At 37.4% G+C, this 12,494-nt stretch overlaps 3 protein-coding genes across 3 annotated transcripts in view; 1 reads left to right on the forward strand and 2 right to left on the reverse strand.

Annotated features, from left to right (window-relative positions):
* Positions 1-239: 239 nt before the first annotated feature.
* Positions 240-809, reverse strand: LOC149006666 (3'-5' exonuclease-like). The gene has a single exon (XM_089165508.1). The coding sequence runs from the start codon at positions 807-809 to the stop codon at positions 240-242; it is 570 nt and encodes a 189-aa protein (XP_089021634.1).
* Positions 810-5,181: 4,372 nt separating this feature from the next.
* LOC149006667 (Arabinanase/levansucrase/invertase) lies at positions 5,182-6,896 on the forward strand. The gene has a single exon (XM_089165007.1). It carries the CDS (start codon positions 5,284-5,286, stop codon positions 6,730-6,732), a length of 1,449 nt encoding a protein of 482 aa, XP_089021133.1. The 5' UTR covers positions 5,182-5,283; the 3' UTR covers positions 6,733-6,896.
* A 274-nt stretch (positions 6,897-7,170) lies between these two features.
* Positions 7,171-12,494, reverse strand: part of LOC149006668 (DNAJ heat shock N-terminal domain-containing protein) — a 61,694-nt gene continuing 56,370 nt past the window's right edge. The window contains exons 18-20 of the mRNA XM_089165006.1: positions 9,645-9,704; positions 8,787-9,038; positions 7,171-7,596 (exon numbers count right to left, since the gene is read on the reverse strand). Of these exons, the coding sequence (XP_089021132.1) occupies positions 7,471-7,596; positions 8,787-9,038; positions 9,645-9,704 (438 nt within the window). The 3' untranslated portion in view covers positions 7,171-7,470. The remainder of the gene's footprint in view (positions 7,597-8,786; positions 9,039-9,644; positions 9,705-12,494) is intronic.

Genomic DNA, 12,494 nt, shown 5'->3' on the forward strand with positions numbered 1-12,494 from the left:
TTCTTCACCTGAGAAGATTGTATAAGAAAAGGAAGTTATAGGTCCAAAAGATTGAACAACATGAACTTTTAGTAGCCATAATGTTAAATTCGTTTTTAAAACTCATACCACAATAATAGAGCCATGAAGCAAAGGCTAGAGAACAGAAATCCTTCTTCATTGAACACAGAATAGGAAGACAAAACATGGTAGAATATTAAAAACTACTTATTCTCAGATAAGGAAAGACTCAAGCATCTTCATCCCAATAGCTTCTTCCCAATGAGGTAAGAAGCATATGCATCAGTAGCTGCATACTGGATCTGTTCATGGGTGAGAATCTCATCGTCCCACTTAGAGAATTTCACACTTGGGTTCTTATCAAGATGAAAACCCACAACTTCACGTGCCAAGTCAGCTAACCCAGCATTCTCAGGTTTCCCATGAACTCTAGCAGCATGAGGGCCCAACTCAATAGCATTGCTACATGCAATGCCATAATTGAGTAGCTTTGCACTGTCTTCAGTGATTCCAACACCAACAAAGGAGACATCACGGTTAGCTATGAAGCTCTTCAGAGACGCAGGAACCACGTCAAGGTAACGCAGCTGTATAATAAGGCACCGAGTGCCTAAGCAAAGCTGCAGAAGTGCAACCTTTTGGTCTGGTGAATTAGGGTTCCACTCCACGTCAAGTCCAATGATGGGTTTTGCATTGCCTGCACAGAGATTCTTCAGTTCCATCACATAGGTGTCCAACATTGAAGCATTCTTCACGACTGTTGTTTGGAGCTTGACACCACCTTCAACATCTACAGTGTAAGTAGTCATCTTTGAAACAATCAGGAAATACAAGAGGATTTTACTATTGAGTGTCTGAGGTGAAAACAAACTTACAGACATGAGGGGTATTTATATAAAGCGATGGGCTTCGTCCACCGGTCAAAATTTATGTCTTTTTCTTTGAGAACTGGAAAACCCTAACTGTATTTTGTATTTCAAAGACTCTCTCCCTCTTCTCTCCTGAGATTAGATTATGTTTGATTAACTGAATTTAACTTGGTCAAATCCTTTTAGTTTTGCGATAAGAAAAAGTGTAAGTTACCGAGATTTTCCCTTGGAAATTATGGAAGTGATTAGTTTCTCTTGTAATTTCCAACATTTTCTATTGCCATGAATTTTGTTTTTATCTTTGAGATTGTAAGTGTGACAAGACTATTTCGCTACCCTAGAATGGCCGGTTTAAACTTTAAATTTAATCCCAACTACAATAAATGGGATTATGCTCTTTAATGTGGAGTCTGAACCCAATGCTTACCAGACAATAGCATGAATTGGGTTGGCGAAATACAAAACCAAATCAAATCATCTAATCTGATGCAGAACTGTGGCCTGAAGTTGCACTAAGGAAGTCTTTGACATGATTTTTATTTGTAATTTTTACCCAGATAAATAAAAATGACAGCGTTTGGTGTAATTTATACTACTTATTTTTATTTAAAAAGGTTGAAAAAAATACAAAAATTGAAATAGATTGAGACCTGTTTTTTATTTTTCTTGAAAAACCTGTTCTACTTGTTTTTGCGCTGGTTTGCATTGCAAGCCATGAATGGCATGGTATAACTGACTTTCCTTTTTCCCTGATTAATGTATACAGAACTAGATTTTCGTGAACGTCTTTTTTTTTGGGTGTACTTTTATTTTGTTCTTCTCTAATCTGATTGCCCAAGTAAAATGATTGATAAAAAAATTTCGTTTTACATCTATACATTGAAAAAATTGATCAACATCAATTGTTTCTGTGTTTTGTCTTACTTTTTAGATAAAAAGGCATCAACGTTCAATACAAGATCAACTATTGGCTTGTGAAACTATATTAGATCACAAATTTTCTCTCTTATTTGTTCATATCTGCTGCAGGTTGGTAAGTTTCTAGCATAACCTACAATTAATGCTAGATAACGCAGACGTCAGTTGGGGAAAGTAGGGAAATGGAACATTTGTCTTTCAGAATATCTTGTGAGAAAATGGATAATCAGTAGGTGCTCCTTCCACACAACATATTTAACTGTTCAGTTTTTGCTCTTCTCACATTATTTGATACTTTAATGAAAAGTTTATTCCATGAAATTAGTCACCTAGGAAAGCCATTTCCTCAGAGAAGTGTTAATGACTTTAATAGAGTAATTAACCGTCAAGCTCATTGTTATTTCAATTTAAGTTATGTTATTCTTCTGGTCAAGCTCATTGTTATTTCAGTTTAAGCTATGTTATTCTTTTCGTCACCTTTTAGAACGCCAAGAATAGCTGGAAGGCCTAACTTGCATCTCATCATCGTTGCTGACATAGTTAGTTCTTACTCCTTGTAGAATGGCAATGTGGTGTGAGTTAATGGTTGGGCTGCCTTATTTTTGACCCAAGCATGACCTTCATAATGACCTAAAATGCCTAGTTCCATGCTGCTTGATAATTCATTATATTTCTATGCAAATTAAAACAACTAAGAGATCATTAAATTCTATAGATTCTCATGTAACAACTACACAAACTATGTAAATATATTTCTATCATAAATGTAATTCATGATATTTACTCCAACGAACAAAATACATAAATTTCCTATCTTCATTATGATTAACAAATCAATTGATTAGTGGCCAATTAATCAAAAGTATTAAGAACACAAGTAAAAATTCAATCAATTGAAGGTTTTGGCATATAAATCGGACTGACTTTGGGAGATAAAATACACAATCCCACCATTGGATTTGAAGAATAAGAAGTTATTAAGATTTTGTCAAAAAAACAGTTTGATCGGACACCAAATGACCATCCGATGAAGAACTTGATCAAAACTAGACATAAACACTCAAATAATGAATTTTTTTCATCTTCCTTCTTTGATCTAGTCCCCAATAGGAAATAAAACATTTTTTTTTGGCCAACAAGAGAAAAGGAAATAAAGCATTGAAGTATACAAAGAATATTTCTCTCCACGTTTTTGACTTGAAGAAGCTTCTAAAGTCTAGTCTAGCTAGATGAAAAATTCTTTTTTTTATTGGAATAAATTTGAGCTTGGTTCTTTAAGATCTTTTTGCAGAATTTTTCAATAATACCCCTACATATTGGTTGATTTCCTGCAAATACAAATAATAAATCTTAATTAAAAGTGCTAGGAAACATTTAAAATCACCAAAATTATAGAAATAAAACTAATTAATTAGTAGATATAAAATCTACTCATTAAAACATCTAGTTAGAACTTAAACCAAACTAACCACTTTTGATTCAAGATCAAACCAAACCCTAAATGACTTTTTCACTCGCCTTGACCCTAAGACATGAGTTTAAGCTTTGCTCATCTATACTCTTTTTTCTCAGCATCGCGTTTTCATCATCATCTCTAACCATCAATCCTGTGAACGTGAAGATACATCGAACGATTAAAAGAAAGGGACACGTGGCATTCAAAAACTGAATGCCGGTAGACAAATGTTGCATTCAAGGCTGAAGACATTTGTGAGCCACCCTGATACCTTCGTGAGGAGACCCACTTTCAATATTGACAAGGTAAACCCTTATATGAATGATAGGAGGGCTATTCTCCCCTCCCCAAAAAAAATGATAGAAGGGCCCACTTTTAAATCAGACTCGCCAATTTAGGTAGGAATTTTCACCCACATTTTGTTAGAATTTATACATATTTAATTTTACAGCTAAAAACAGTTAATAAATCAATCAAATTGAGAGGTCGGTCGTAATCCCTTTGAACACTAAAGAAGAAGAAACCACCCAAATAGACTCAAAACTTCATATGGCTTTAAAAAAATTGAAAAAAAAAGAAGAAAAAAGGTCTTATGACTGTATGACACCGTTATATATATATTTTTGGAAAGAGTCTAATTGTAACCATTCTAGCATTCTACCGAAAGAAAATCTAATTGCAAGATTTCAACCCTTTCTCTTTTCAGCTTGTCTCATCTTATACCTATTTTTATTTTTAAAATTATGTGGGACCGGAGGATTGGAATTTTCAGCATCACGTGGTCAAAAGATATCATGGCAAGGATACAAAGGAGAAAGCAAAAGTAATGATCCTTGCAACCAAGGGACCACTTCAAACCATTCTTTATTACTTATTTATTTATTTAATTTTTTCTCTTTCATTTTTGTGACATGAAGTTTATCCAACCTAAACTTATGTGCATTTTAACTAAATCTCATAATATTACCAAAAAAAAAAAGCTAAATCTCTTGGATAACTTTTAAACAGAAGGGGGAAGGAAGGATAACTTTGATGAACCCTAGTTTCAAAGGGATGGATTTGAACACTCTTAATTTCTTATTAAGAGGCATTGATCTTCGTTAATGAGTTAACTCTTTATATCAAATTATTATTATTATTATTATTATTTGTTATTTTTTAATTTCATTACTTTATATTCAAAGATGAGGAACTATTACATATACCATAAAAGAGAATTTGAACATACGACTCTTTTACCATAAAATGTGTTGATCATTATCAATTGAACAATCCTATATATACATTTTTTTTATAAATCTAATAATGATTGTAAACTTCTAGTTAAAAAAAATAGAAATAACAATAGTTGGATTTAAGATGAATACTACGTAACAGGATATGAGATTTGGGTGAGAAATTTCCATTTCACCACAAGTCCACACTCCATACAAGTTAAACGGACTCATATCAGGTTCATTTCTATGTTAGAAATGGACCATCTATTTCTTTGTAGATGTGTGACATGTGTCTTAATATCACTTCAAATGGTTAAAATTTATTTATAAGTTTCATCAATCACTCATTTGATGTGATTTATAAATGATTTTTAACTATTTGATTTGATGTTGAAACATATGGTCCACATTTATAAAAGAAAATAAACCGGATAAATTTTCCAAGTTAGAACAACTCAAATGACTGAAAGTGTGGTTAGAATGCTTCTTTCCTTCACTTGAGGTGCAAGAATCCTAATGCCTCTTACTTTCCCCTCTCTCTCTCTCTCTCTCTCTCTCTCTCTCTCTCTCTCTCTCTCTTTCTCCTTTACAAAATTTCCTGCTCTTTCCAAATTTTGTTATTTTTCTGTCTTAACTTATCCTTCCTGAGAAGCCAAGAATAACCTGAGCAAAGCAAACAGTGAAAGGTAGTGTGGGATTATAAAAGTAGATAAGAACAAACATCCACTTCACACTCTTGGAAGGCTTGCAGCAGGCCATTCGTTATCAACTAATCCGAAACTGTCTTTCGATAGTTTCCATTGTTGTCTCTTTAACTCCTTCAATGGAAGCAACACAGGCAACAACGTTCAGAACCGTTAACCTCTGTGCTGCCTTCGTTTCTCCCAGAGCAACATACACAATTACCTCGATCCCTCCTGGAACCTCTTCCAGGGCAGTCATGCTTGGACTCTCTGCTGCTTCTGTAACCAATACAACTTGCCTGAACCCAAACCCTAAAGACAACTTTTCCTTCGTCACTCGCTGCTCCACGAAACCAGATATTGAGAGCGACAACACAACCAACGAGGACCCAACTGTTGATACCGTCCCTAATGCAAGCAATCCTCCAGTGCAACCATCAGCTTTCTCTCCAAATCAAAAAGTTTCCTTTTCATCCTCTAGAGGCTTGGTGTTTGGACCGCGTACAGGGAATTCCTGGGACAGCCAGGAGGTTGGATTTCCGGTTGTGAAGAGATATCTTGGTGACGATGATGAGAGGTGGTTTATGTGGTACCATGGAAGCTCGGATCCAGGTTCCTCCTCTAATTCGATAGGATTAGCTGTTTCAATCAATGGAATTCACTGGGAGAGAGGTGCAGGACCTGTTCGATCAAGCAAAGACACAGGCATTGTAATGAATTGCAGCAAAGATTGGTGGGCTTTTGATACCCAGAGTGTCAGGCCTTCTGATGTGGTGATCATGTCGAGTTCGAAGGTCAGAGCTTCCACTTCTGTTTACTGGCTTTACTACACTGGGTTTAGTTCTGAGAAGGTGGAGATTCCAGGGTTGCAGCAACTCCTGAAAGAAAACCAAAGAGGGACTGATGTAGATGAAATAAGTGGCACAACCTATGTGTCAAGATCATTGCCGGGTCTAGCAATCAGTCAAGATGGGCGATACTGGGCTCGACTTGAAGGGGAGCATCACACAGGTGCACTGTTTGATGTGGGCACAAATACTGAATGGGATTCACTGTTTGTTGCAACACCCAGAGTAGTTTTCCACGCTAATGGAGATATAAGGATGTACTACCATTCATTTGATGCGAAATGTGGGCATTTTGCTATAGGAATTGCCAGGTCAAGAGATGGGATTAGATGGGTAAAGCTTGGGAAGATACTTGGGGGAGGAACCAAGGGCTCATTTGATGAGTTAGGTGTGATGAACGCACACGTGGTTAGAAAGAGGAAGGACGAAGGCTATGTAATGGCATACGAAGGTCTTGCAGCAAATGGGCAGAGGAGTGTTGGACTAGCAGTTTCTCCTGATGGATTGAAAGACTGGACAAGGTACAGCGAGAGAGCAGTTCTGGAGCCATCTCTGGAAGAAGATGGATGGGATAATCAAGGAGTAGGGTCTCCATGTCTGGTGCAGATGGATGGTGATACTGATGACTTGAGGCTGTACTATAGTGGTATAGGAAAGGCAGGAAGGAGTGGAATAGGGCTTGCAGTTTCTGAAGGCAGTGGCTTAAGAAGTTTCAGAAGATGGACGAGTTTTTATGTCTGAGGATTGTTGAAACCCAACATTGTCGTTCAGATCAACACAAATTGGAAACAGAAACACCTTTATTGTTTTGCATCTTAAATTGGTATAGTGAAATAGTGTCTCTGTTCCATTACAAAAATATCAATCTTGCACTCATTTTTATGGCTCCAGAAAAAAGCATACAATAATTGTCATTTTTTTCTTGTGGTAGAAAGAATAATTGTCATGAATCTTATGATTCTGCAAAAATATTATAGTAATGCTGTACTACCCAGTAACCTTAAGCTTATCTAAATCAATAGGCAACCCCAGACAAGAGACTTCCATATTGATGATTCCTACACCCTGTGGGAAAACTATGAATATTCTTTCTTCCTTCTGAACAGCATGTCCCATCCAGAAGATGAACAGTTTTCATGTCTAAGATTTCTAGAGAGGATTGTCTAAACCCAACATGGTAATTCAGATCAATACAAATTGGAAATCGAAACACCTCAATTCTTTTTCTTCTTTAATTGGTATAATCTCTCTATTCAATTACAAAAATACAAGTTTTCTGCTCTTTTTTATGGATCCCATGAGAGGAGAGAGAGAGAGAGAGAGAGAGAGAGTGACTTTGCAGTTACTAGTCTCGTGACTTTGCAGAAATATCATAGAAACTATTTAGTGACCATTAAACTTAATCTCTACATCCTGTAGAACTATAGATATTCACACCCTGTAGAACAAATATTCTTTCTTCCTTGAGAACAGCATGACCTATTCAGAGTCAGAGCCTGATGATAGACACTGGTATGCATCTTTTGGTTCCACATCAGTGACGGATGGTGGCAGGTCTTGATTTAATGGTCTAGAGTTATTTGCTCGCATGGATCTGAATCTTTCCTGCAAAGAAGCATGAACATTTCATTACCGATTGGGGCATGTACAATAGGACAGGCAGTATGGATATTCTCAGACATAGGGTGAAAAACCACATCCGAATCCAGCTTTCGACTGTATAGAATGCCATGTGGTTCATCTAAGAAACCTACTATAAAACATTTTAATTTTTTTTATGAAGAGAAATACATATATTAGCCAAGGAGATTTGCAATATTACATCCAAAGGTACGATTACGACCTGTATCAAAAAGTGGTTAGCCATAGCATTTAGAAAACCAGAAAGTTGAGAATCACATATTGGTTTTAAAACACAACTACTACCAAGTCACTGCAGAATCTGCAAAAACACCTTAAAAGGCCAAACTCCCCCAGAAACCAGTGGAAGCAGATCCAGGACATCGCTATTGCTGAACAAGGTTTATCTGGTAGTCAGCTTTAGGCGATAGGCTTGATCTATTTATTCCATAGAAAGACTTGAAGATGGGGTCCCAGCAGATCCAGAGTCTCCACAATTCCTGTGGCTCTGAGAATAAAAAAAATCCCATCCAGCAAAAGACTGTACATGCAACATGCTGTTTTCAGTTTAGGGTATTCCTCCACAAATTAACATTGGAATATGAAAATATCATACATTTGACATCCTTTAGTTGCCTCTTTCTTTATCTGTTCATGATCTAAAGCCTAAACTTGACCCGGTTTGCAATAAAACATACCAAAGTAGGACATCCACTAATTTATATATCCAGTCTATGGTCCATGTGCATTTCAGTTTCCAAGGCTACCCCATAAGGTCTTTTCATTTAACATAATTTAGGAGTAAGTGCGAGGGCATAAGGTTCACATGCTTGCCTAATTCATCATGGACCAGTTATTGGGATAAATGCTTAACTAGTACAAGATTTGAGTCATTTGGTTCAAGCGTCAATGGAAAATAACTCAGTTTTTTTTAGGTTTCAGTAACACTAGAATTGCACCAACAATATATATATTGTCAGTGTCTTCAATTTAATCTTTGTTATCAAATTCTAGTTACTCCAGGATGGAACAGCAATTACTAGCATTCAAATTGATACAGCATTGAATCAACATTTAACAAATTTGAATCAATGTGTATTGAGAAAATTAGTTCCTAGAGTAAGCAGATATATTCTTGTTTAAACCAGTCAAATAAACTGTAAGACACCGCTTACCTTTGTACTCTGTTGATTTGATGAACTTGGCTGAGTTGAGTTACTTCTTCGCCACCAAATGCTACCAAAAGACATCAACGCTCCTAACAGAAAGATTGGGCCAAGTCTTGGATCTGCCAAGAGATCATGGATACTGTTCATGATGCTCTGAATCCTCCGCTTCATTCCTTGAGTATTAGATCTAATACTCTGGACCCCTTTTGACCAGATTGGATCTGTTTCCTCAGGAATAAGCTCAGGAGTTTTTGTCCTCTGTGAATAATAAATTGAAATGAAAGTAAATGCCAGTCTCAGGTACCACGTAAACTCCACAAACACCAACATCCAAGATAGACAAAAATAAGTGGCAATATATATATATATTTTGGGGGATAGGTAAGAGAAGAGAAAGAGGAGGCTTTTTTTTTTTTTTTTTTTTTTTTCGTTTGGGGAGGGGGATTGTTTGGTTCCGTGTGAAGATGTGGTTCAAGACCCCTGGGTAGCAATGGCCCATTTAGGCACCACAAGCTATCAAATGTACTAAGCACTTCTCACGAATGGTACTTCCAATTATACCTCCCCAACAAAGCCTTACATGTAGACAGACATCTAGGGTATTGGAACCCTAGAATCATGAAAGTTGAGGAGGGCTAGAGAACAATTAACAGTAATGATCTTTCAGACCAACAATCCACAACTTCTGTTGAACCAAATTAGTTGCTCAAGAAATTCTGGAATGAGGTCATAAGCAGCTAACAAATATTAAGGGAAAATATTTCTAGGTGCATGATATCAGATGTATCCATATGATGGCATCCAGTGACTTACAAATAAAGGTTTTGTAGGAAGTATACTATAAGACTGCACATGGTAACTTACAAACATTGGAAGATCTCTGGAATCACCGTCCTTGATTATTTGTGAGACCCACTGAATAATCTGCCAGATAAAAAACATTGAAAAGGGATATGTGGAAATACCTGTCATGTCACAAGGAAAACTAGTACAGGCAAAATCTATTTCATTTGATATCAAACAGCAAAGCTTATGCTGACTTCTAGGTATCTAACTCATTTAATATTTGAACATTTGAGTCAGTGATAATTTCAAAGTATTAAATTAATTGGATATTTGAACATTTGAGTCTGATAATTTCAAGTATTAAACTCATTGGATATTCAACTTGGTGATTCCTTGTGGTGACTTATAGGTTGACTGGTGGCGATTTCACTCTGGGACATATCCCCTTCTGCCTTCTTTATCTTTATTTTCTTCCCAACCCTATGATCAGAACTCCAACTAACTCCAGAACATAATATTTTCTCCAATTTTTGAGCAACCCCCCCCCCGGAGGAAAAAAAAAGTATCAAACTGTAAAATTGAATCTATCACTGTATTATACTCTGTCCTGAATGATTTAATAATCCTGCATAAAGATCAACTCTTGCCTGAGGGGTTACAGTTTCCTATTCAATCTCGGATTAAATGTAATATGAGCAGGGGCATTTGGGGAGAGTCACTGTTCATTTACCCCCTATCCCCAACCTATTGACTTGAAGTGCACACTAGAGAATGCAGCTGATGAAGAAGTGGAGCAGTGGCTCGGCACTAGTGGCAAGGGGCTCGTTTCCTAAACAGGGATCCTACAAAATTCAGATCCCCATCAGGCAGGTCCTCATAGCATCGGTGACTTCAGCAAAGTCACTATATGCAGCAATGATGAATACAACAACAACAACAACAACAAAAAGCCTTGTCCCAACTAAATGGGGTCGGCTACATGGATCCTTGCCTTCCAATCAGTTCTGTTCGAGGCCATGCAGCAATGATGAATGAAGGGAAAAAATACCGGAGAAGGCCAACGATTGACAGTATCTCTGCTCATATAACGCAGTTCCCAACATTTGAGAAGACGAGGGCTCTTACGATTTGGCCCAAGGTCATGGTTAGGACGAACTGTTTTTTCAAACTGTTCGAACCGGGACTGTACTCAAAAAACTTGGACTTTACAGAAGGTCTTCCTGCTGCTTTTGAAAATGGCCTTTCTACAGCATGTGTTTTGAACATTGGTGCTCGGATGACAATAATCGTCGGAGCAGCACTGCCTAACACTGGAGTGACTTTGCCATTTGGTGGAGAGGATAAATCAAGAGGCCTTCTATTGACTGTATTATCAATAAAGTTTTCTGTTAAGGGATTGGCTGATAAGACACCAAAAGACACTTAAGGAGTATGGGAAGAAATCCTTAAACAGAAAGTATGCAACAGTGAAGATCATTCAGTACCTGGTTCGAATCACAAGTTGGTCTTCGCTATGCCTACATTTTTTCAAGATGGTTGCCTGCAGATCAGTCAAGGAACTGGCATGGTTGTCCAGCAAGCATGTCAAGGCCAAGCTTCTACTTTTCCTTCACCTTGAGGGGCCGGTAGTGTTAGGGCCCTGGGATTACCCCATGTGGAGGAGAGAGAGGGTCTTTTTTTTTTTTCTTTTTTTTTTTTTTTTTTTTTGGGGGGGGGGGGTATAAATAGGGTGAAAGGCGTGAGGAGAGAGTATAGAATATTTTATGTGAGTGTTTGGGCAGCCCATGGCTGAAGGGCAGCATGATATCCTGTGGGGGGACAGGCACCATTAAAACCAGTTTATCTTATTATGGGAGGTATCAGGAAAGAATTGGAATGTAATAATATCGATTCATACAGAAGAAAGGGTTCTCTATTGATTCAAACGCTGTACCTATGGGATAGGGATAGAGGAAGAGGAAAAAACCGAATATTAATTCCTTTGTTCTTCTATTAATTTTAGCATTTGATTCATGGGTACTCATCAGAATATCATTTTGCAACAAGAGAAGTTGGGAGAGATTCTATCAGTAAGATCCATTTTTTGAAAATTAATTTCAGAGATGTTGCCACAGTTCACAAGGGAATCACAAGCAGTTCCTGGAGTTGGCAAGCAGAACCTGTTCAGGCTTCAAATACTCAAAAGCCCTGTTGCAAAAGGCTCCAGGCTAAAAAAAAAAAGTTGGCTAATGTTGCTGGAGGAACAGGACAGAAAACTGATATGCAGGGGTGCAACTCGATACTCCTCTGCTGGTAATGAGCAACAAGAAGATTGTGAGCCTTGTGGACTCGATCCTCCTCGGCAAGGGTTCAATAATTGAACTCAGAGTATGCTGGAAAAACATCATGAGGCCATGTTATTTGGTAAAACTTGATCCTTCACTGCAATCCTCTGCAAATCCTCCTCAGAACTCTGACGAAGATGACGGAAGGAGATGAAATCACCGAAATCACCCAGAAAAGTTTGCCTAGGGCCCTGGAAAAGAGCTTGAGAGGAAGGAGACATAGGAGATGAAATCATTGAAATGCAGAAACCTCGTTGAAACCGTAGCATTTTAATGAGTAAAATGGCCGCAATGGTCAATTTTGGTTTGATCCAATCGAGATGGCCCATCTCGGTTTTTATCAGAAGCAAGATCTCGTTTAGACTGAAATTTGAACAGTGCTTGTTACTCTAAAAAGCAAAGCCATGCTCTGGTAAAGAGATAGAATAATTACAAGTAGAACCCTAGAACTAAACATAATTAAATATATACCCAAAACACACTAACGCAGCTCCCACTAAAATTGTCTCCTGCTTGAGTTGGTGCATAGATGTCACACATGCCCAACTTGCAGAAATTCAATGAGTAACCTCATTACTAAGTGTTTTGGTGAAATCATCAGTGA

Source organism: Hakea prostrata, chromosome 8 (assembly GCF_041222555.1).
Source record: "Hakea prostrata isolate BN-2017 chromosome 8, UWA_Hpros_2, whole genome shotgun sequence".
NCBI classification, from domain to species: domain Eukaryota; kingdom Viridiplantae; phylum Streptophyta; class Magnoliopsida; order Proteales; family Proteaceae; genus Hakea; species Hakea prostrata.

Coding starts and splice junctions, on each gene's coding strand:
- LOC149006667 (XM_089165007.1), top strand. CDS start 5,284: ATGGAAGCAACACAGGCAACAACGTTCAGAACCGTTAACCTCTGTGCT.
- LOC149006666 (XM_089165508.1), bottom strand. CDS start 809: ATGACTACTTACACTGTAGATGTTGAAGGTGGTGTCAAGCTCCAAACA.